Source organism: Polypterus senegalus, chromosome 16 (assembly GCF_016835505.1).
Source record: "Polypterus senegalus isolate Bchr_013 chromosome 16, ASM1683550v1, whole genome shotgun sequence".
Classification (NCBI taxonomy): Eukaryota; Metazoa; Chordata; class Cladistia; order Polypteriformes; family Polypteridae; genus Polypterus; species Polypterus senegalus.
The window spans coordinates 102,931,261-102,957,057 of NC_053169.1; the positions used below are offsets into that span (position 1 = coordinate 102,931,261).

Consider the following 25,797-nt stretch of genomic DNA (forward strand, 5'->3'; position numbering starts at 1 on the left):
CGGCGCGCTTCCGCCCGATTTGGCCTGCGAGTTTGATTCCAGTAATACAGTTGTGTTCGTTCGTTCATTCATTCAGCAGTTTCTGGATCACCAATCAGTGCCATATATATTAGAACGGAGTATCATGCATAAGGCAGGCGGTGTGGTGTTGTGGTGAAGTCTCTTGGACTTCAAAACCTTGGCAAGTCACTTCACGTGCTTCTGCTCCAAGTGCAAAAACAAAAGACACGGGGCCGATTAACTCCCATTTATTTTTCAAGCTGACACCTTTATTCAAAGAGATTTACATCATCCATCCATCCATTATCCAGCCCGCTATATCCCAACTACAGGGTCACGGGGGTCCATTGGAGCCAATCCCAGGGCGCAAGGCAGGAAACAAACCCCGGGTAGGGCGCAAGCCCACTTCAGGGCACACACACCAGGGACAATTTAGAATCGCCAATGCACCTAACCTGCATGTCTTTGGACTGTGGGAGGAAACCGGAGCAACCCAATGCAGACACGCCGAGAACATGCAAACTCCACGCAGGGAGGACCCGGGAAGTGAACCCGGGTCTCCTTACTGCGAGGCAGCAGCGCTACCCACTGTGCCACCATGCCACCCGACTTACATCACTGCAGAGACAATTGGTTCCATTTCTGTATTTGTTGTTGCTTTTCCAATTGAATACCAGGCAGGTGGAGGGACCTGTTCGTGGTCACACAATGGTGTCAGGAGTGGGATATGAACTCGCCACGTCAGAGTCCAAGATTTAAAGTTAAACCCAACACAGCATTGCCAGTGGCAAGCCAAGAGTTTATAAAAGGAACACTTTTTACATTCAGCGTTTGTATGAGGAGGATGCAGGTTTTCAGGATATGGAAGTTTTGTATTTAGCATTAAATTTGGTTTAATTTAAATGACATTTTGAGTTTGACAAAAATTACAGGTAGACACTGCTTCGATGTTCTTTTAATAATCTCTTGGTTTAAGTTCGACATGGTGGTTAAGACTTTGGACTTCACACTCCCTACTGACACCACTGTGTGACCCCGAGCCTGTCACTTCACCTGCCAGTAATCCAACTGGAAAAAGAAAACAAGTGGAGCCAACTGTATCTCAAATGTTGTACGTCGCCTTGAGTAAATAATAAGTAACACTTATAACGTGCATAAGCAGCATATGATCTGATATAACACGGAAATGGGCGAATGACATTCAGCAGTCTCACCAATAATTGTAAGGGGCTGCCAGGACGGTCCCAACAGGTATCACCCAAACGTGTGGCAGGCAGACAGACAGACAGACAGGGCCTGGCAAGGGTGAATGGCACCGGAGAAGGACACTGAGGGTGATGCTGAGGAGAGAGAAGCCTGCGAGATTCCCCAAGGACACTTGAGTACAGCCGGTGGATCCAACAGAAGGACGACAGAAGGCAGGCTGCCCGGCTCTTCGACAGAAAGGATGATGCCATGGGGGGATGGTGGGACGCAGACTAGCAGGCGGCAGGGGACTGTTTTCAGGCTTTAAATGGGGACACCACTAGAGGGTGCTCTCACCTGTTAGCTCTGCGGCTGCTTCCACGATCCCAGGGGCGACTCCATGGCTTGGCCTAGAAGAATCCACACAATGGCGTTTAAGTACCATCTTCTGCCAGGGACCTGTAAACATCACGAGGTGAGCCGCACAAAGGCTCACTGAGGGGAAAGAAGGAAGGCCACGCGTGCCGAGAGAACGTAAGGAGCGTTTAACGGCTAAGAGAAAGGCAAGATGGAAGGACTGCAAGGATTTTCACTCCTTGAGGCGGCAGCTCCCTCGCCATCAAAGGCTGGTTCTACTCTGAACGCCATCTTCCTTCTTCACACTCCTGTAAATACTGTAGTGGATGGGGTGGACGTCCTCTGAGACGTGGCTCCTCCTCTGAGACGTTCTCCTCCATTGCAGACCTTGGAGTCGCAGACACTTGTGAATAATGGAGGAGGATGACTGGAACTAAGAGAAGCGAGGAGTGACAGTGTGGCGCTGCCATCAGCATGAAGGAGCTCTTCCTCACACCCTTCTGCCAAGTGATTCATTGGCTACACATACTCAAAGTGCAGGAGGTTCAGCTTAGTTCATAAGGCCAGACGGAGTAAATGACCAAGTGGTGTGGTGGGGAGCAGGACTGTAGGGGACTCGACGTTATTTTACAAAAGGGTGCCAGTCCATCAAAGGGCCCTCACACACGTTAACTCGACTGCACATCTCTTGAATGTACGAGGAAAATCACACAAGCCTGGCAGAACATGCAGACGGCACCCAGAAACACAAACCCGCTGAACCGCGTCGGGTGCCTGCGTGGCGTTTGTGTGATCTCTCTGTCTCTGGAGACTCGTCAGATGTGTACTGGTGAGGCGGACTGGTGATTAGAAACTGGTCCCGGTGTGAGTGACAATGGGGTTGTGCTGATAGGTGGGCAAGGCGATGGACTGGTGACTCGTCTTGGTCGGTTCCTGCCTTGAGCCCCATGCTGCCAGAATGGAGCTGATTGAGGTGTTTAAGGTTATGAGGGGAATCTGGAGCCCGGCTGGTACTTTAACACGGGGGACACAGGTGGGCACTCGTTAAGAGGACATTTCACACAAAAACCAGAGAGACGTTCTTCACTCAGACGCGTGGAATAAGTGACCAGTGGTGTGGTGGGCATTTTCAGAACACGACTTGCTGTCATTGTGGAGATCAGGATGGAGGAGCTCGTCTCGGCACAGCTCTTCTGATGTCTGATAGAGCTGTGGACGTACAGTGTATGCCAATTTATATACAGGAGATGGAAATGAGCCCACCATTGAGTGTCAATGGCTCAACTTTCAGCTCCCACATTGAATGTTCTCTCTGTGTTTGACAGCCCTGAGGAAGAAAAGCTGATGTGCACCCGATTTGTAAAGATCTGCAGATGTGGAGTACGTAGCTAGTGAGTGGCGGCCCCCCACCGGGTCCTCAGTTCAGCACTCTCTCCTGACGTCTTCATTTTGTCCAGCCGCTCGGGTTTTCCCAGACTTTGAATGGTTTGGCTGACGTGGCAGGAGTGAACAGCAGTCTGATTGACCCCATTTATTTCTTTTCATCCCCTTTTGGGCCCTCAATGTGGACTCTAGCCATAGTTGAGTGTCCTCCACCACTTCTTCTCAGGACCCCACCGTCAGTTTCTTGCTGTCCTTGGTGCCTCCTGTGACATCTTTGGCCAAGAACTCCCTCTTGACAAAGCCCTCCATTAACTGGGATGGCGTAGGGAGGTCAAACCTGATGGAGCGGATAAAGAAGGTCCTGGTGTGCGAGTGGCCACCACCGCTAAATACACCACTGGTGTGGGGGGCTGTGTGGCCCCAAAGGAGAGGATGAACTGGGAGAAGTGGATGAAATTCCAAATGTGTTATGAGATGTTCACTCAAGGTAGACCAGGGAGTTTGGCTTTCTTTATGTCTGGAGCATTTCTGTGCAGTGTGACATCTTCTGATCACAGAGATTACTTACTTCACGTTGCCGCAGTGTTATTTGGGCCGCCATCTTATCATTCCTGCTACTGAGTCGCTGCTCCAAGGTGGCCAAGGAACACCACGTCTTATGCCACCGGTGCGACCTCTCAAATATCAGTGTGACCATTTGTTTCCGGAATTTGGATTTTAAAAACTCAAACGAACGGAGTTCTTGTGCACATTACTTACTCCGATCTCTGGCTTTTGAATTTTCAGTTGTCCCTCCGACTTTGATTTCTGATTAGCGATTTGGCTTTGTCTTCTCGGCTTTGACTCGTCCCTCCTGCTGTCGACTACATCTCGTCTCCTGGTCCTCTTCCATCCTTTGAGCAAAATAAAATGGCATACATGTTGTTTTATTGCACTTATTGGTGTATTTGAGATTGTTATTCACACAGGCTTAGGAAGGAGACCCTTTTTTGTGTAATTAGAAGGAGAGTAACAGCTTCTAGACTACACTATATGCAAATATATATGATAAACATATACAATAAATATATGTGTATATATAGTAAATAAAGCAAACTGAAACTCAAAAGGCGTTGGGGGTCACATAGGATGTCCCATTCAGTGACCAGGATGTTCAAATAAAAAGAGAGAAGAAAACATTTGAAGACGTGGGTGATTTTCACCAGCCTCACCCAAGTCTCCCGAGTGCCAAGTGAAGTTCTCTCTGGATGCTGGTCCACCACCGAAGAATGCGGATTTAATTGGGACAGGACCAGCAGGGGGTGGGGCTTATTACAGCAGGGAGGAAGTGATGTCAGTGGTCACCTGGGCTCATTCTAATGGTGAAAATGGAGAAAGAATTAGTGAGCCTGCATCAGCCTTACTTCAGCATTGCCCATGAGATACTCCCTGAGCGTGTGTGTTTGACAATATATACACACACAAGCTTGTATCTACATATACAGTATGTTTATAGCGTAAAAAGAGACAAGATAAACAGGAGAAGAGTCGGGGCACCACGGGTGCCACCTTATTTTTGTCCAAGGTTGGTAAAGAAAGATGGCAAAAAAAAAAAAAAACAAGGCTATCAAAATAATGTCAAAAAGATTTACAGAAGTCCTCTCTTCATTCTTCATGAGTCCCTGGTCGGGTGTGACAGGGTCTGAGGATCAGGTGACCTTATAAAGCAAGGCCGAAGGGGCGGAGTGTTGGTCAACTTGGGTGGAAGTGACATCACAGCTCCTCCTTATTGTGCTTTTTTATTTTAGGGAAAATAGAAATTGGCTTAGTGACAGTGTCACATCCAAATCCTTCCCCTTAAGATAAGGTGACCTAAATCAGAAGTGACATGGCCCGAGCTCTTATGTTTGACAATATGTGTATTATATATACATGTGATTATGGGAAAATGATAAATTTATGCAATGGATAATATATGGGACTAAAATTAATACTTTCAAGTCAGATCAAACAAATAATAATAATAATAATAATAATAATAATACATTTTATTTATATAGCACCTTACTCATGCGCAAGGTGCAAAAACTGGTGAGCTCTCCAGAAAACAGATGATGCCAAGCGAAAAAAATAAAAGAAACAGTCCATCCTTGCAGCTTCCCCCTTGTGGCACCCATAGAACACAGAAGGGCTGCTCAACGGGACTACAATTCCCAGTATGCTCTGCAGGTGTGTGCATGGGTGCACCGGTCCAGGATGTGTGTGTGTGTATATACTGTATATATATTTATATTTCTATATATACAGTATATATATATGTATATGTATGCAGTATATAGATAGATATAGATATAGTGACCTGTAGGTGCCACAAATAAGATACAAACACCAGACATAATAGCAACAACACAGTCCTGGGTTCAAATAAATTGCATCGGGGGTTGCTGTACAGTGGCTGACCCTGCACTCTGACCTCCAAAACGTCATGCGAAAAGTCAAATTCCCCTCCGGGATTACCAAAATGTATCAAATCAAAAGAGAAAGTTCTTGTTATTTACACAACAGCACCCTTTCATTTTCCTTCTTCCAGCACACAACACAAAACAACAGAATTCTTTTCTCACTCATTCCACGCCTCCCATGCGCAGCCTGACCTTGTCCACCCCGTCCCGACTCCAACTCCCAAACCGAGGAGAGGCAGCCCCTCTTATGTTGAACCCAGCAGTACTTCTGATGCCATAGACTTGCACTGCAGGAGCGTTCCCAGGTCATGCCTAAGCTCCGCTAAACAGGGAGGTCTTCTCCAGACAGTAGGCTCTGGTTTCACCCAAGGACCCCAAAAGGGCCGTCCTTCTGAACTGCGAGTTCCATGGAACCCTATGATGTGTTCAAACTGATACCATGCTAGAGAAACACTGTCACCTGTCATACTGGGGGATGAACTGGTCTTTGGTATGCTGTCTCCCCCAGTCCATCCATTAAACTTACTCTGTGACTGGGCTGTACCTCCACCCAGGCTATCCTTCCATTATGGCATTCTGGCCAGGTAACACATGATTCTCCATCCCAGTCAGGCTGTCTGTCCATCCATTACGGCATATATTGTAAATATAATGTATACAGTATATATATGTCTAAAAGTTTCTGTGCTATGTGTCCATCTGTTATAGAGCGCCTTTCCTAATTATCTACGTGATGATCTGCATGACAGGCAGATTGATTGCATTATAAGAAGGCCCCATAGGTAGACAGGAAAGCTGATCTTTAATAGATAGAAAGCAGAATCTAAACTTGTTGACGGGAGGCACCTTAATCAGTTTTTATTTTATATAGCCCCTTGCACCGAGCACGCTAAAGACCAAATGCGGCTCAGTGTGTATTAACCTTCATCTTCTGGCGCTTGACACCTCCTTGCATTTTCGATGAGGCACACCTCTTTACTCTTTTTGGAACAAAGCCCAGTGCGTGAAGAGCATTACAATCTGTGGAAGACGCGTAGAGAAAGCACAAAGGAGGCCCCGCTCCGCCGCAGAGGTCTTTCCAGCAGATGGTCAGCGGTTTTCACATTGTAGCTGTGCAGATTTTGTTTTTTTTTTTTCTTCCAGATATATTCCTTAAAACAAGATAAGCAGACAGAGCCACGGTGGACTTGTTCAAGTGCACAGGTAGCACAACTCAAACTCCTTACATTTATGGCCTTGAACGATTTGTTGTTTATTATTTAGTGCAAAGCAGAATTTCTTTGAATGTGTTTGACATGTGATTTTAGTGATGTTCTACATCGGGGATCACTGAGACATTTTTAGTATCTGAAATATTTGAAAAGTGAGAGTTAGGAGTCCAGATGAGATATGGGGACAGGTTAGCCCCCAAATGAGCTTGATGGACTGGATGTTCTCCTCTTAACTTCTTGTGCTCTTCTCTAACATGGAGTTCAATTGCTTACCAGCGTATTCACTTCCATGGGCTGGTGTGCCCTGCAGATTTGGTTTCTCTCTTGAGATCTTTGGGAGCCTAAATTGAGTTAAACATCATAGTCTGAATGTTTGCTCATTTGATTCAGCTGCTCTGACTAAGCCAGACGTTCCACTAGCCTAATGGCTGGTCTGTGTTAATCTCACAGAACACGTATCATAGAAAAGGTGACAAGTGACCCAAAGAGATTCTGTGAGGAGCAGTCAAGGAGGAGATGAAGAGCATCTGGAACACCAAAATAAAGAGACAGTGACATAGTGGAGACTCTAAACTTGCATTTCTCAGCAGAAGTTTTCACATGTAAAGAAGTTGAGAACTTCTAACAGCAACAAGGACTACTAAGGAGGCAGTGAGGGATTTGGAAACTGTAGAGAGAGAAGAGCTGTTTGAATTAAATAGGCTCAGATCAGGGTAACCATTAGGACCAGGTAGCGTTTATCAAAATGCTTAAGTTTGAGTGCAGGGGATTTCCTAACGACAGCAAAATAGGAAATATTATTCAGTTACAGAATTTAAAAGGTGCGATCAGGCAGATCCAAGTAATTAACATAATGTGCATCACAGGCAAATTAATGGGAAGAAATATCCGAGGATACGAGTCCAGAACAGCCATACCAGTGAGCAGTCAGCATGGGCAGGGTGGGTGTGACTGACATGCTGGATGTTATGTTACAGTCAGGCTTCCTCCAAATTCTTGTTCAATTTTGATTCTTTTGTTTGTGCTAATTTTGTTATTTGTTTACTTTGTGTGTATCTATATATCTTTTGGTGTGGTCTATGTGTTTTGTGGATGTTTCCCCAAGAGTCATCGCCAGGGACCACCTATAAAAGCGAGGGTCTCCCACAGCTCCTGGCAGTTTGTTTGAACGTGCTGGGTAGGCGGTGATTTGTGTCCTTGTGTCTCTGCTTATACTTATTGTGTTTTCTGGATTTTTGAATTTCTGATGTGTTTTTTGAGCTTGTCTTGGGTGGTTTCATTGGGACTTTGTTCACCTTGGATTGCCTTTCCTGGCAACTGCTTTTTGCCATTTTGTGCTCCACTGAGCCTCATGTTACTTCGGAGCATTTTCATTAAGAATAAATCAATTATTTTACAAAGATTCTATGTATGTGGTCCCCTGTGTTACTAGCCAGGGTTTTATGAAAGGATTTTCCCCTCTAGAGGGCATTTTTGGAACTGTTTCGGGACTGATGTGCTTGGGCAATGACAAGCGGCCCAATACTGGAATTCCATGAGGGAGCAAAAAAGGACAAGAAAGGGAAGGTGCATATGATATTATTTATCTTAAGATATAAAGATTTCAGAAAGTGTTTGAGAAAGTGCCACGTGAGAAGTTGGGCATCAAACTAAAAGAAGTGGGTGTTCAGGGTATTGTGTGGAGATGGGTGCTGAATTGGCTCAGACTCAAGAAGCAGAGGGTTGTGGTGTGAAGACCCTCATCAGAATTAGGTGATTTTAGCCATGGTGTGCCTCACGGGTCAGTACTGGGTTGGCTACTATTCTTAATAGACATAATTGATCAAAGGCCAAGCTGTTTAAATTTGCAGATGATACCAGTCTGGGTGGAATTGTAGATAATATAGGATCGGGCGTTTTCAGTTGCAGCTCCAAAACTCTGGAACGATTTGCCATTGCACGTCAGGCAGGCTCCTTCACTTGCTGTCTTTAAATCGTATTTAAAGTCACACTTTTACTCCCTGGCCTTTGACCCCATGTGAGATGTCGACTATCTGTGTACTTCTTTATTATGAACTTCTTCAGCTCTTATGTGTTTCTGTTTCTCTTACCCTTTTGGTTATTGTGTGTCTTATATGTCGGGTTTTATTGTACAGCACTTTGGTCAGCCCTGATGTTGTTTTTAAAGTGCTTAATAAATAAGTAAGTAATAAAGAAATAATCGAGGAGCAGGCAAGTCGTTACAAGCCGGGGTTTGTGGGAGGTGAGTGAGCACCGTGTAGACGTGAAGCAAATACACTTTGGGAAGCACATCTATTTGAGAGACCCCCCCCCATTGTCAGGTGAAGATTTAATGATCAAAACTTTAAAGCATTTACTGATCTTTACTTAAATGACACCAAGATATGTCTAAGTGGACACAATTAGCTTACTTAGAGCAGACACTAAGAAGATATTTTCCCTTCATTAAAAATGTTTTATTGGGGCTGTTTACCTATTCATTATCTCCATTCAAAGGCATTGGTTTTTGTTATTTATTTGGCTTCATTCTCAGAGCCAGGATGCTCACGATAACCGAAGAAGATACATGAGCAACTTGTGTGAAGAGGTGACTGAGCCGTGATGTCTAAACACAGCATCAACTACGAGTCTCTCCCCGGAGAGGAGACATCCTACCGTATTTAACGAGATTCGGGCCTGGAAAAGCTGAGCGCAAAGTTTGATAACCAGAATGTCCGACTAACCGTTCACCAAGTCCAAAACAAAAGCCAAACCTGAATTCCGTCAACAGAGAAAGCCAAAACAAGAAAATGCGTATACAGTTTTTTTTCTGTTTTTTTAAGAATTATCCACAATCTCGGATAAAGATGGTTAGTGTAGAGTGAATCAGCACACCTGGGGCTTTACCGGGCGTTTCTTATAATCCCCCATGAGATCAGAAAAGCAAACAATCAGGAGAGGTGAGGAATAAAGGTCAGTAGGACCACCAGGACAGACTACATGTGTGTGAATGAGAGGGAGGACAGTGGAATGGTGAGGATGAGGGGAGTCGGGTTGGTGAAGGTGGAGGAGTTTAAATACTTGGGATCAACAGTACAGAGTAATGGGGATTGTGGAAGAGAAGTGAAGAAGAGAGTGCAGGCAGGGTGGTGTGGGTGGAAAAGAGTGACAGGAGTGATTTGTGACAGACGGGTATCAGCAAGAGTGACAGGGAAGGTCTACAGGACAGTTGTGAGACCAGCTGTGTTATATGGGCTGGAGATGGTGGCACAGGAGACAGAGCTGGAGGTGGCAGAGTTAAAAATGTTATGATTTGCATTGGGTGTGATGAGGATGGACAGGATTAGGAACAACGACATTAGAGGGTCAGCTCAAGTTGGATGGTTGGGAGACAAAGTCTGAGAGGTGAGGTGGTGTTGGTTTGGACATGAGCAGACTGGGAAAAGGGTGCTAAGGATAGAGCAACCAGGGAAGAGGAGAAGGAAAAGGTCTAAGAGGAGGTTTATGGATGTGGTGAGAGAGGACATGCAGGTGATTGGGGTGACAGACCAAGATGACGAGGACAGGAAGAGATGGAAGAAGATGATCTGCTATGGTGACCCCTAATGGGAGCAGCAAGAAGAAGAAGAAGAAGAAGAAGCAAAATCACAGACGAAAGTCCAAAACTGGGCAGGACGTGGTCTAAGATGAGCCGACGGAACTTCAAAACTGAAACCCTAATGGAGATGCAAAGGGAGGTTGAAACCTAAAGCCACCCTAACTAACATTGACAAACTTCTTTGAAAGAGTCTTTGATCCGTGAAACAGATAACCGTTAATGTGCACCGCCATCTTTAAATAGAAAGCACATACCCAATAAGCCGGTGCTAATTACCGACAAAATAATAAACTATTCTGTTTAAAGCTAAATACAAATAAGTCCACAAAAGCTACAAACATGAGTTGAGTACGACCCTATTTTCCTGGTCTCCATGTTGACCTTCTATAAAAATGGCTGCCTCTTCGAGTTAATTGTCTGTCTTCTGGCCCAAATCTGCACTTTTCACTCCTTCTTCCTGCAATGTAAATATTTGGAATTTACCTCCCACAGAAATCGGGTAATCGGCCCGTTGGCAGTTTCCAAAGCGCGGTAGACTTTCTTCCCTGTTATCCCTAAATTGGGTTTGAGATGGAAGGAGGGATGGATGGACGGACGGATATTTAACTCTAAGCACATCCCTTACAAGGCAGAGCAGATTTGTGTCTAATTTCACTGCTTACGAGTGGAGTTTACGGCTGTTGTTTTACGTTTTTTTGGGCTTGTTGTGACATTTGACATCTCCGAGAATGAAACGTCTCCCCATGGCTTGTCCTTTCACATGTTTAACTTCAAAAGTATGCGCTTATTCTTAATTTCAAACACAAACGATGAAAGCCATTCACGTGTTTTCAGTACAAGAGCTGATGCACCGTCACACGCCAGGTGAGCACACTTTTATTTTGTTTCTTCAGATTGCCGCCTGCTGTCTATTCTGATATTTTATTCCGCCTGCAAGTTTAACATGTGTATCATTTCACTTTGTGTCCCGTGGGCCCGCATTTGTACTTTGCACTCTTTCTCGGCCCCCCATTTCAAATTCTTATTGTTAGCGCCGGCTTCCCGAGCAGACGTTCACAGGCCTTTGAGCATGACTGTGTTCAATGATGTTTCTCAGTCTGTCCATCCTTTGAGTCAACTGCTGCACGGCTAGATTAAGGTGTCAAATTGATTTGTTTTATGCGTCTTTTGACCGTGCTCATTGAATATTTAGGAAGTTTCCTTAGCAAATATCAGGACAGAGGTATCCCGTGGGAAACATTAATCAAAGTCAGAGACTCTTATGCTTTCAAAACACAGACCTTTTATTGCAGCAATTAGTTTTTGTAAAAACACATTAGCACACCACAGATGTCTTATTCGCCTCTTTTTTTTTTTTTTTTTTATAAATAACCATGTGTGCCTTTTGTTGTGTTTATAAATGCAAACAACACGGCCATTTATAACAAACAGATTGAGTGGATCAATAGAAATACATGCATACTTAATAGACGTTTAAATTGAAAAGTATAGAGATAAAAACGGCGGGCTTGTGTACACACCCATGTGGATTTTTACATCTCCTGATTCCTACGTGGGCATCACACTGACAGGGAGAGGCTGCGGCCCACCACTTGAGAAAATGCTGGAATGTGCACAGAAATCGGACAACACAACAGTCCAGAATTTGAGGAGTTTGGTTGTTGTTTTTGCCTTTGCTACAGCACCGCTTTGTAACTTGCTACTTTCTCCCATTTCATTTTAGGACTTCATGTTTAAGCACAATAGAAACCTAATTGTTGTGAAAAGTTTAATTATGTGCACATTTGCATATGGCGTGTCTACTGCATGATGTGTTTAAGTGCTTTGGATGTTGTAAATGTGGCCAGCGTTCTCAGAAGTGTGGGATACGATAAGCCATCGGCCTAAACTTGGTCATAAATTCGAGTGTGCTGATTTGAATACCACAAATATAATGGTGGGTAACGCGTCCAACGAGGGGAAATTAATAACTAGGGGGCTGAACTGCACGGATAAAACAAAAAAACAAAAAACATCGGACTGTTACAGAGTGCCTTTCATATCTATCTATCTATCTATCTATCTATCTATCTATCTATCTATCTATCTATCTATCTATCATATAGTGCCTTTCACTCTATCTATCTATCTATCTATCTATCTATCTATCTATCTATCTATCTATCTATCTATCTATCTATCTATCTATCTATCTATCTGTCATCATTATATGGTGCCTTTCAAATCTATTTATATATATGTATTCTTGTAGTTATACATTAGCATCTACATATATAAAACTAGTATTTTATTAATTTACTATTTTTATTTATTTATTATTATTATTATTATTATTATTATCATTAGCACACATACACATATATATATATAGTGGAGCCGACCCGGACATGTTGTTTTTCACCACCACACGTATTTATTATATACACTATATACAATTATGAGTGTCACTCAGACACAATCACGAACCCCATCTCACAGTCCTGGCCACACAAATGCCTTTTCTTCGGGTCGCCTCCACACTCCTCACGTGCCTTGTCCTTTTTTTACCCGACTCCAGCCCTGAATGATGGGGGACGGCCCCTTTTACATTCTTCCCAGATGAGCTCCAGGTGATTCCCGACACTCCCTCATTGGCCACGCCCCCAGTGTGGCAGAAGTGCCGGCTGTTCTCCCGGCAGCTCTCTGGGTGTCCTCTTAAATCTTTCCCCCAGCACTTCCTGGTGTGGCGGAAGTGCTGAGGTCACAAGTCCCAAAGGCATTGGGGTGCCTCCTGGCGGTGACTACGGGCCCCTACAGGGTGGGGCTTCCATGCCCTGAACCCGTGGCCCCCAAAGCAACCAGGAAGGAGGCCCCCACGTGATCCCAGATGGGTGTACGCCCACTTCCGGTCCTTCAAGGCGTCCTGGTCGGGCATCCTCAACAATATATATATATATATATATACAAAGGGGCTTTGCCCCTTTTTTACTTCACTTGCCAACCACGCCGGCCTGCACTACACACCAGCCACTTCATGTTTCTGCCACTCACATCTGTGGATTTCACTTTCACCAAACAACAAATCTTTTCATTCTCGTGGATACGCCTCTCATTCATTTTCATCGCCATTTTGAAGAAACACTACTTTTCCATGATGGCAGCACCAATTAGACGATCTGCAACTCTCCAACTTAAAGTTTAAATCTGAACGATATATTCAATCTCTTTTAGCTCTTCTGTTATTTCACAGAGTAATAATTTCTGTTTGTTTGCGCTAATGGGATCTTTACTATGATTTTCTTGAGACTTTAGAATTTTCGTACTTTCATTATCTCTAACCTGCTCTGCATGTGCATTGCACCAACATTTTTGAATTCTTTACAACGTTCTACTTTGTCATCTACTCTTTGTCTTTTATTTCCGTCCCCGGGTGAGGTTAAATCTCTTGGCACAAAGTGTCGTCTCGCGGGACGTGAAAGTATCTTTCTGAGAAAGTCACATCTCGTCCCAGGAATATTTTATTTATATATATATATATATATATCATTATGATATAAACCATGTTTGCTTGTACAATGAATGCAATTTTGTTTGTTTATCAGAACTGTTTCACTGAATCAGCTTCAAATCTCCTTCATAACGTTACCAACTACAGCTTTATTAGGAGTTTGGTTGCAATTTATTTCACACCACTGCATGTGGCCAGTTCATGAGTCAGCAGATGAAGTGAACTAATAATATCAAGCCCTGGTAAAAATAAATACATACATACAAAAAATATTTAGTTAGTGCCATAGCACCTCTGATACATCCGATTAACCAATGGCACAAAAACAGAGACTCATTTCATTGGCGAAGCTGAGCACCACAGCTATTACACATGTTATAAAAATGCCGAGGTCTGTGTGTGTTTTTGTGTGTGTTGTGTGTGTGTCCCCTCTGTTCCTCAGAGCAATCTGATTGGTCACTTTGCCTTTGGTATAATTGGTCAGTTTAGCTTTGATGATGCAATCAAAAGAGGAAGTGCAAGTATGAGACATACGAGGAGGACTAAAGGCATAGGAGGGACACTGAGAGTCACCTTCAAAAACAGAAAGTGTAAGCATGGACAGACAGTGAGCAAGGCGCCTCAAAATGGCCGAGTCTGAGAAGGCAGGTTTTATGGGGTGTCAGGCAAGAGAGGTTCACACACGCAAGGAATCTGAGGACAGCCGCTGAAGGTACAATTAGGGCAAGAGATATCAAATATATTTAAATTTATTCTAAGACCTGCCTTCAAAATGTCACATAGCAAGTAAATTCACAATATTGTGAAGAGAGCTGGGAGAGCTGGGCTGTCACAGAGTCCAGTATTTAAAAGAAACAATGCTAGTTAAAGTTAAACGAAAAAAAAAAAAAGGAAGGGTCCAAACTACTGCATTTCCTGCGGTCTTCAAAATGGTTGCCCCTGAGGATTATTAGACCTCCAGGAAATGCAAGTCCGCTAATGACTGGCAACTTCTAGTCACCTGGATTCTTATACAGGCAAAGGGTGGGACTGCTGGGTGAGGTTCAGAAGTGAGGTTGGTGGTCTTTTGTGGAATGGAAGAAGAAGAGCAGTTTGTAAGTGCATTTCACTCAAACCAGTATATACTCCCGTATATACTCACACACTCTCACACACACACACTCGCTCACACACAGATATACAGTAAATGATTTTTATTGTAGACCCGTGTATGTGTTTCTGTCCCATAGCTTCAGAAGTCCTGCTGGTCTCTTCATGTGGTTAACTGGCGAGTGGCCCAGTGTTAGTGTAAGCGTCATCTTGAGTGGGCCCACTGATGAACTGGCACCCTGTCCAGGATTTCTTTTGGGCCTGAGAATGCCACGTTGTCATTGTGATCATACAGTATATGTGTCTACATGACGTGAATGTGTTTATCTGCTGTGTGTATATAAGTCAGGTCCCCAAATGACTGGCCTGCTCCACCGGTGGGTCGGGGTCTGTCCATTTTTTTTGATGTTTAGGGGGTCTTGCCCATGTATGTCAGTGTGCCCACCCTTGTATCTGTGTGCTGACATGTGGCATGATCGATTATAAACGGGGGTGCCGTGTGTGTATTTGTGCATATCCTGTACATTTGTGACTCTGAAGCCCAAGTTTGGGGGTCTTGAGCAGTATGCTGTCACTTTATTTTGTCGATGTGACCGAGGTAATGAAGAAGCTTTCCTCGGTGCCTTTCTCGATGTCGTTGTGTATGCGCTCTCTCGTTTTCTTTGCATCTGCTCACTTTTTGAACGACGCCACGCATATCTTAATTTGTTTATTTGTTTTTGTTTTTTGTTTTTTGTTTTGTTTGTTTTTTTTTGTTTTTTTTTTTTTTTTTACACGCCTTGGGGAAGCATTTGTCTGACAAGCAGATGACACGATCCTTAATTGCTGAGCTGTCACGTTCCAGTGACTCCGTTGTTTTGTCCGCTGCATCTCTGGTATTTCCATTCGGCAACAATACTCTTTAAATCTCCCTTTATGCCCTCCTGCCAAACAATGTCATGCGGACTTACTTTTTTTTGTAGTCTCCATTATGTCATCCAATGGCCATTCTAGAAAAATACCCTCCCTTTTTTTTCTCCTATCCTTGTTCGTATGAGACAATGTCTTGTAACAATGCCGGAGCCTAATCTCCATGTCAAAGCAATTTTCATTCCCCAGTGAACAGCCTCCTATCATTTTGTAATGTTTTGTTTCTTATTCTAAAAGAATTAAAAAGGAACAGTAAGCCGTCATGGGGGCCTGTGGTCCTTATCTCAATGTCTGGAAATTTGGATGGTGTGTTTTGCTGCTGGGATAAAATGGAAAGAACTCCGAGTTCAGCAGATCGTAATGGGCTTGAGTCCTATTGAAAGCGGCAAGCAGAAGATCTGATAACGGGGCCCTTCAGTTGTCTTCTTTTAATCAGGATCCCCGCAAGGCTGAATGCAGACGGAGCAGACGCACCGAGTGAATATATAATTCTTGGATAGGTTAAGTACATGTTTGAACTCTTGCAGGCAGGAGCGGTTTGATGATGACTTAATCATTTTCTGGTCAATTATCTGTAAGAACTCTTGCAACTGCACAGCAATTATGATGCAGGCTGCCCTTTTGGGAGAAGCACCAGGCCTCCCAGCTTCTGTTTCCTTGTTACTTTAGATTCCCTGCCATGAATTTTCATTCACTTCATTATCTTAAATTTGCGAGCATAGAAACAACTTTCTACACGGTAATTACCCCCCCCAGCCCTCTCCACATACACTTTAGTTGTCATCTTGACAGAGGCCTGCATGTTCTCATGGCCGCTGCTTGATAAGTGCTTGCTGTTGATTTTTGATTAATGCACACCCTTTTTTAAGACTGGGGAGACTGCAGACACTGTATTGGTGGATTACTGCTGGGGGGGGGGCAGGCAAAGTGTGTTAGGGGGATGGGTGTGTGTGATGAATACCCACACTGACAAAAGGCAGGGGGCTGCATGTCAGAGCGGCTAACATAAAGCCCCTTGGATTTATTGGCTTTAACTTGGCTGAACGCAACTCAGCTGTCCGCCGAATATGCAGAAAGTCACATCGGAGCCCACCGAGCCGAAGGCCGCAGCGTATGCTGATATCGCAGAGGTCATCTCAGGGGTGAAAGAGCAGGACGCTGCCCTGCTCCGTAAGCCCCCTGAGGAGAGCAGGAAGGAAACACAAAAGAACGAAAAAGTTTGGGGAAGCAAAATCAACCTCCGGTTTTCATTAAGCGCTCGTACATTTCATAGCCTGCCTGGCCCACGCGTTACACTTTTCTTGTCAAGAAGAACAGTAAGGGCAGGATACTCGGGTTTTAGACTGAATACAACAGAAACTTTACACGAAATAAAACTCATTTACAACTCATTACAACTCATTATTTAGATAGAGAGATGTGAAAGGCACTGTATAATAGATAGATAGACAGAGATAGATAGATAGATAGATAGATAGATAGATAGATAGATAGATAGATAGATAGAGTGAAAGGCATTATATAATTAATAGACCAGTAGTGCCTTACTCATCTATCAATTACATAGCGCCTATCTATCTATCTATCTATCTATCTATCTATCTATCTATCTATCTATCTATCTAATCCCACCTACTACACTATCTATCTATCTATCTATCTATCTATCTATCTATCTATCTATCTATCTATCTATCTATCTATCTATCTATCTATCTATCTATCTATCTATCTATCACAGAGTCCCTTTCGCTCTGTCTATCTCAGTTATTTCTTACTTTTTATCATTCATTTGTAGCTCTTCCTGATATATTATATTTATTTGCTAAGACATTTGTTAACTCAGCCATACAGCCATGAGAGTTACCCTTACCTCTTGTCTCTATCATTTTCTTCTTTAATTTATGAAAATGTTCATTTTTAGTTATTTATATGTTGATTCATTTTTTGTTTATTTATTTGTCACAATTTCATTTATTTATGACATTATAATTTTTAAGAATTTACAAGTTGTAGATTTAATTTTTGCTCTCTTCTCTGTTTACGCACTTTCATGTTATGTTTGTTTTATTTTTTATTTATTTTCTTCTTTTATTTGCTAGTTTGCATGTTTGTTGACTCCAAATTTGGCCAATAAGGACGCCACTTTCCCTGTAACTCTATTGGCCCTCATACTGTAGTTGCACATTTACGACATTAGTACTCCTAATTCATTAGATCATCAGTACATTTTTGCGAGTTTTTGGCTGGTGTTTGTCTGATTTCTTTGGACGGTCGTGTGCGGCCTTGGCGTGGAGCGGCGGCCTGTGGTCGAGGGCGTCTCCGTTCATCTTTGTTTCTTCAGTGGCAGCACACAGCCTTTCACCGCACTGACCGATGGACGTTGTTTTATTATTTCTTTCCTCTCTTTTCTGTTATTTGTTTCAGAGGGGTGGCTAACCCTCTTCTTCAGTCCTGTGAATAAAGCAGGTGTGGTGTGCAGCGTGTAACGCCGTTTGTTCAGTTGTGGTTTTCCTGACGTTTAGATGACATTTTGGCTCAATAGTTAGTGCTGATGTTGGACTTGAGGGCTTGAATGGCTGTAAGCTTGTGTTCTGGTGCAGGTTCACGAAGCTGAGGATGTGTGTTCTTTCGCTCGCAGCGCGTCATTAGGTGTTTGTCGTTCTGCTCGATGAATTCATTGGGTGGGAGTGCCATCCAGAAATAAAGAAAGGAATTGCTGTGGCAGCCAACCTTGGTTTGAGACGGCCATGATGGTTTCCTTCTTTCTTTCCCACTCATTTATTAAAATTTGTTCTTAATTGTGATTCCTTCTTGAGTTGATGCTTGCTTCTGCTCACTCTCTTCAATGACAGGAATCGGATTTCTACCTCCGTTTTCACATCTGAAAGAGGTTCTTTTTGCAGCTTTTTAGTCCATTTTGTTTTTGGAGGCTTTTACTTATCTTTTTACTGTTTCTTTTCATGAACAAAATCATAATTCATGACAGTAAGCATTTATCATATCAATTTATTGTCTTATACAATATTTAAATACAAGAAATGTAGGCCTTTAATTTACAAAAACCAAAAAGCTTCATATACATTGGTTGGAATTTCTGACATTGTGATGATGTTAAGGACACGTAACTGTGCCCAAGAATTATTGTGAGCACAATAAAAGTAACAGATGATTAAAGCAGCAGTAGCCAAGACCGGGACCATCAAGGTTTGTGAAAACTGAGGAATCTGAAGAAAAACAAGTAACCAGTAACCAAAGGGGTGAAATGAAAAGGAACGTAAAACGCCGAAACGAGATCGTAACCAGAACACAGTCTTACTTGATGGAAAACAAACTGAATAATTTTCTATCCATCGAGGGATAAGGTCATGTGTAACTGGTGCCACATTTTTATTGTCACTTCCTGTGACGTACGGTAACTAACGCAATGATCGCGGTCATGTGATCAACGAGACAGGCGTAGTGTGAAAAAAAAAACAGAAAATGAAGACAGTAACAGAAACAAACATTTTAATTTCAATACCAATCAAAGTCCCAAGGCTGGAAAAATGGGGAGGGTTGGAGTCAAAAATGACATCTGGGCATAAAAAAAATCCAATATTGAAGTTTGGTCAGGATGGGATATAAAGATGGGAATAGTTAGATACTAATCAAAATGAACACTTTCAGAAGTTGATTCTTCATGTGACAAAACCCCAAAACAATATACAGTATATAAATCATTTTCACTTTTCAAATCTTAACTTAAAACTCATTTGTTAAAGTCTGCTTTTTCTCTTGATTCCAATTGATTTAACTTGTGTCTTTTACTTTTCTTTATAATCTGTGTTTTGTCTCTTGTTTGGTGTCCTTGACTGTTTAGAAAGGCGCCTGCAAATAAATAAAAGCGCTATGCCTCTGTGCGGTTCTGCCGCTCGCGTATGTGGATGCGGATGTCCAATTTAAACAAATTGTTATTTTCATGGGAATTGTTACATATGCATAATAGACCTAATTATTTTACATTGCAGCGAGTAATTAACCAGAGTAAAAAATAGTAAAACGTAATAATTTGAAAGTAAATTATCTCTCATTGCGTAATATGATTTTGTTCTGCTTGGCTTTAAAATTAACACACAAATGCTTTTGAAACGTACACTTTTACTGTAAAACTTCAGTGAAATTTTTTTAAATTAAATTTTCATCAATATCGCACTGAATTTTGATTCTATGCTTGGACTTTCATCGTGATAACACAACGTATAACTGGCTGTGATTGAATTTCGTTTCTTTCTTTCTATTAAATAAAACGACTTTTTTCAAATGTTTGGCTCTGAGATTTGTTAATTTGCAAAAACTATTCTAAGGGGAAACTGTAAACGTTTTAATACAAATGGCATATCAAGATCTCCTTTGCTGTCGAATGCTATCCTCTGAAGATGTACTACATTACCTTTCTTGGATACGTCTTTCTTTCAACAGTAAGTTTTGCGGTAGAAGACCCGACGGTGTTAACGGTTGTAGATATTCTTCGTGATATTGTAAGCTGATGTTGTCATCTTCCTCACCATCACCACCAACTGCTTCAGCAGAGTCTATTGATACGCATTTAACTGATCTGCCGTGTAACCAATCAACATTTTTGGCGTTAATTCGTTTGACTTCATCGTTTCTCGTGGCTAGGATTGCCCATGTACTGATTTTTTCTGTTGATAACCCTTCGTGATAAAATACTTCAATAAGATTTGGACAGAATACGTTTTCTTTAATTGGGAACTTAAAGTGAGGAAAACGTTAAAACTTATAAGAGCTGAGAGAGCAGGAACTGTGTCTGTCAAAAGCATTCACGCGAATGAGAGGTGAGAGGACCGTGTGCATTTTGGAATATGGTTGAGAGGAGGGCGGGACTTGAAAAAATCTCATGGCCAAAGTCTCATCTCACGGGACTTGGAAAAATCTCCTGGAAGAAGTCTTGTCTCGTCTCAGGATTGTTTTATATAATAGAGAGTTATAAATTAGACGAAATACCACAATAAGGAGGAGAATGGAGCAACCCATTCTGCTGAGGAACTGAGCAGAGTGAAGGCGTCAGTCATCGCAGATTTCCGGGAGCAGGACGACCATTGAGAGAGTACAATGGTGTGCATTCATCAATTCATATTGGAAATTTGAAAACATAAGGTGTCCATGTCTGCAATTAGGAATACAGAAGACTCAGGGCTGTACACGTTTGCTTCAAACATTTAATAATCGTGCGTTTGCTAGGCTAGACTTCACTCTTTTTCACTACGTCAAGCCCTCGATGGTCATTGGATCCAGGATCAATACCAGCAACTTGAACTCACCTGTACGGCTCTGTTGATTGTGCTTGTTTACTGTAAATACAGTCGTCTCTTTATCACCGGTCAACACATTTATGGCCCAGACGAAGAGCTCTTCACTCGACACGTGTTGGTCGATAATGCTGAACATTGTACAGCATGTCCACTGGACCCCTGACGTGCCACGCTGACAACTGTTAGTCACCTTTGTGACATCACCCCCGGTGTCTTGCTGAGATGGCTGAACTCACTGAGGTGCAGCTGATCACCTCGGTTGGGCTCGTCTGTTTGTCACGCCATTGCTAGTAAAAACCAATTGACATTACAATGATCATGTTTATACCTTTTATTCTTTTTATGTTTTATCTGTAAACAGCATATGTAAGTATTATGTTAAAAAAGAAGTCTTCTTTTGTGTTTTCTCATTCTTTGTATTTTATGATTACCCCTTTTATGCTTACTATTACTATAATCAACGTGCTTTTCATGTTAATGGTTATATTTGCATTCCCTGTGGCTAATGACAGTATTGTTTCTACTGTGTTCTGTAAATAAGGTCCACTTTTACTCTTTGTAGTTTATTTTTCTTAACTGACTCCCTCCTTATTTTTATGTTTATGGACTCTGCTCTGCATAAGTGGGTTTGTTGGATGGATGAATGCATGGCTCATGTTTCTTAAAACGCTAGATAGAGTCATTTGCCGCAGACCCACGCTATTTTATTCCATAGTCCCTTCCCATCTCCCAAGCCCGTTCCCTTAAATTATTTGGTGCTTCTTAATCGGCCAGCATATCTGATCCTTGTGGTGGGCTGGCGCCCTGCTCGGGGTTTGTTTCCTGCCTTGCACCCTGTGTTGGCTGAGATTGGCTCCAGCAGACCCCCGTGACCCTGTAGTTAGGATATAGCAGGTTAGATAATGGATGGATGTCTGCGCCTTGGACCAGACTAGCAGGTCACGCGGTGTAAACTTTCTTTGATGGAGTAGCGTGAGTGGGATTTTTTTTTAAGTTTTTAAACCAGAAAAGATGGAGTGAACCCAAAACACATTGGCCTACAGGTCGTTACTGTATGTGACCCCTGGACATTCTTCAAATCAGTTTTTGTGAAGGCACTGAGAATGAAGCCGGATTTGCACACCTTTGCTATGCTGTGGACAATCCACAAGCCATCTGACACACCCTGAAAATGTGAGTCTGAAGCTGGGCAGCTATTGTTGCTCCAGTGAAATGTGTTTCACGTGCATGTGGACTGGTGCTTACTGCAGGTTCTGCTGCCATCACCCTGGTGGTCTCTTCATTGATTCATGGACTATTTACAGAAGATGCCTTCTACGTTTTAGGCACTGTAAGTTTCAAGATGAAGTGTGAAAGTCTGGCGGCGTCACTTTTGCATATGGTAGTAACAGGGTGCCCGCTTTGTGTTGGTGACATCCAAAGTGGGTACCTACCCTTCATACCCTTCAGGTAAGGAGCTCTCTTGTAAGTCAGTCCTAATTGTCGAGGTGTGCGGAGCTGAGCTAACTGGTCTGATTGCATCAAGAGTTTTTCGTAAAATTAACATGGATGGAAACGAAACGAAAATCATTGAAAATTGAACGCGATTGAAGACCAAAGCAGTCCTTAAAAAGAAATGTTTCAGATGCCTTAAGGGGGGAGAAAGTTAACTGAGAAAAGTAAACCCAAAACTGATACAGAGAGAGCAACCACGGACGACGTTCTTCAATGATATGAAGAAATGGAGTCGGCCGTGCGTGGAAGCTAACTGGAGGGTTAAGGACACTGAGGTCTGGAGCGTATCATCCAAGGCTTTTTCAGCAATAAAAATGTATAAACGTATGGGATTTGAAGTCCATGACGAGTTATCCCAGTTGCGATCATCAGGCATGTGATCCATTTTGAAGAAGACCCACCCGCACAACATGCCGGCTTAGTTTCCTTTCTTGCTGAGTTGCTCCGTATATCAGAAGTATTCAAGTAGTCATTTGTTGTCTTTTGCTACACCAGCATTAAGCTTAATTTGGGCCTGACGCCTTGTGTTTGTACCCTATGTCCACACTACTCATTATAATATGTGTATGTTGGTCTGCTGGCTATTCTGAAGGGGAGAAGTTCAATTAATAAATTACAAGCCTCAGATGGATCCTGGCAGAACCAGTGGATCATATGACTGTCTGGTGCAGGCTCATAAGGCTGAGGATGTGCGTTGTTTTCGCTCGCAGCGCTTCATTCAAGGGTTTGTCATTCTGATAGATGAATATCCTGAGCGAAAGCTCCATCCAGAAATAAAGAAAGGAACTGCTGTGGTGGGCAGCCTTGGTTTGAGACAGCCATGGTGGTTGCCTTCTTTCCTTCCTACTCATTTTTTAAAATTTGTTCTTAATCGCGCTTCTTCCTTAAGGTGATGGCTCGCTCCCGCTCACTCTCTTCAATCACAGGAATCTGAGGTAGCAATAGCCGAGATCAGGAAAATCAAGGTTGAGAAATCCATGGAAATTGGACAAAACTAGAAAACTGCTAACCAAAGGGGCAAAATGTAAACCAACGTGGAATACTGAAACAAAATAAGAAAACTGACCCCGGGTGCCGCGTGTTTGTGTGAAGCAGCTGACCTTTATTCTTGCGTTAATTGTAATTTCCATTCTTGAACCCTTGTGACAACAGTGAGCGTGCTGAGAAGCTCTCTTGTCTCCCGCTTTGTCACCTTGTTTCCAGCACAAGAAACAGTTTTGTCACCAGGTGTGCACCAGTCATATCACTTGAAGGTTATCAGAAGGAGTTACGGTAGAAACGTTTTTTAGATGTTCGAGAGATCCATGGTTTTCAGATGTTTAATACGAAAGCCATGGGCTGTGTATTTTGGGAGGAATGCCCCCAGATTTCCATTTGGACATTTACATCTGTCACCTTAATTGTCCGTCGTGAATATTTAATGAAATATTTCTCTCTTCTTTCCCAACAGTTCAACCGATGCATCACCTCACAACTCATCAAGTGGTTCAGCAACTTCCGAGAATTCTACTACATTCAAATGGAGAAGTTTGCGAGGCAAGCCATTAATGATGGCATCACAGGGACTGATGAACTGAATGTCACCCGGGACTGCGAGTTGTACCGCGCCCTCAATATGCACTACAACAAGGCGAACGACTTTGAGGTAGGAACTTCACTGGTCTATTGGTAATTGGAATCGAGCTCGGTGATAACGTTAAAATAACGTGTGTGAATAGAGCAGTCACATTGTCATGTGTACAGAGTGCAAGTGAAGCTCTTACTCGTATGTCTGGCCGACGTGCAACACGTCACCACACTCTAGCACCACGATGAACTAGAATTGTGCTCTCCTCTGTATGACAGTAAATACTCCCTCCAAAGGGGTCAAATATCAATTACAAAATGGGATAAGAATGTGACGCCAGTCCACTAGCGTGCGCATAGTATATGGGGGAGAGTCGCATTTCACCCTTAATTACCTTTGAATTTCTGATCAGCACACATGCTTGGACAAACATCTCGCTGCAAATGCCTGACATCTTTTTTTTTTTTTTTACTTGATTAATTGATGTTATGAACGGTCTGTGTGGAGTTTGCACATTCACCCCTCATTTTTATGGGTTTTCCTCTCACATTGCCAAGTACGATTAGGCTGACGTTTGAGCACATGAGTGGACCCCGAGATGGGCTTCAGCCGCCACAGTCCTGGCTTGGATTACGTGGGTCTGAGAAGGCCGAGCTGACTTTGCTTTGTTCTTTTGACTTTGAATTCTGGTTGACGTTTTTGGTTTTTGATAATTCTGGATTTTGGCCTTCACTTTTCACTGTCTAATCTCTTCCCTTCTCTTTGTCCTCATGTCACCTTCTTCTTGTTGTTCTGTTGGGCGTATTGTCTCAAAAGAGCCCTAAGACAGCTTTACTGGCCACTAATCCACCTTGTCTGCCCACGTTTAATTATGGGGGAATTCAGCCAAATGGACATTTTGTTGCTTTTAAGTCAAATTGTGCAAAAGAATCTCGAAAACAGAAATGAGCTTCTCCTTACAAGTGGAGACCATTCGACATGTTTTACCGAGCAAACATGCTGATGTGAAGTATTAGAATTTAAACATTTATTTTGTCTCAGATAAACTTTTTAGTGGATTTTTGGAGGATTCTGATTGTATTATTGTTTTCTTTGTAACATTTGTCTACAATAAGTTCCTTTAGTTTAACGTGATGTTTTGTATTTTCGGCGACGCCATTATGTTTTTTCCTTGGATGTTATCAATTTGTGGTTCGGCCCTTAGTGGTCAGTAATCAGACATCAGAGACGTGTCCCCAGAGATTTTCCTGCCTAATGTCACACGCGTAATGCTCTTTAAAAGCCTGCATTGTATTCATTGTAGCGTCCAAGATTGCGGATATCCCTCTGAAAACAGTTTCAGTGAACGCTTCTCAGTATATGGACTCCTTGTTGTGTATTCTGACTTCTGTCTTTTGTTTGTCGTGATCGGACTTATGTTTGTTATGTTTTCTTCTGTTCTTTGGCCCTTAGATATTATTTACTTATAACTCATGGGGTTATTTCTTAGGCCAGGAGATCTGTTGATAATTGTTGTTTATTATGCTAGCAGTGTTGAATTTGAATCACGTCCTCCTGCAGGGCTATTTGTTATTGTTCTGTTGACGCTTGCTATGCCACGGCAAGGCTCAGTGACTGGGAGTGTGTGACCCGTGAGGTCATTGCCATGACGGCATAAAGGTTGGTGTCTTATACTTCCTGGCCATCCAAGATTTGGACTCACAAACAAATAACCTTTAGCATTTTCCTTATCGTTAGATTCGGAGTTACTGGTTACTATAATTTATTAAGCGTTTGTGCAGT

At 42.7% G+C, this 25,797-nt stretch overlaps 1 protein-coding gene across 4 annotated transcripts in view; it reads left to right on the plus strand.

Annotated features, from left to right (window-relative positions):
- The window catches only part of prox1a (prospero homeobox 1a), a 91,500-nt gene that overhangs the window by 29,405 nt on the left and 36,298 nt on the right, over nt 1-25,797 (plus strand). For 3 of the 4 annotated variants that reach the window (XM_039739142.1, XM_039739141.1, XM_039739143.1), the window contains exons 4-5: nt 6,510-6,569; nt 23,899-24,093. In XM_039739142.1, the coding sequence (XP_039595076.1) occupies nt 6,510-6,569; nt 23,899-24,093 (255 nt within the window). The remainder of the gene's footprint in view (nt 1-6,509; nt 6,570-23,898; nt 24,094-25,797) is intronic. The other variant, XM_039739144.1, reaches the window with a different exon arrangement.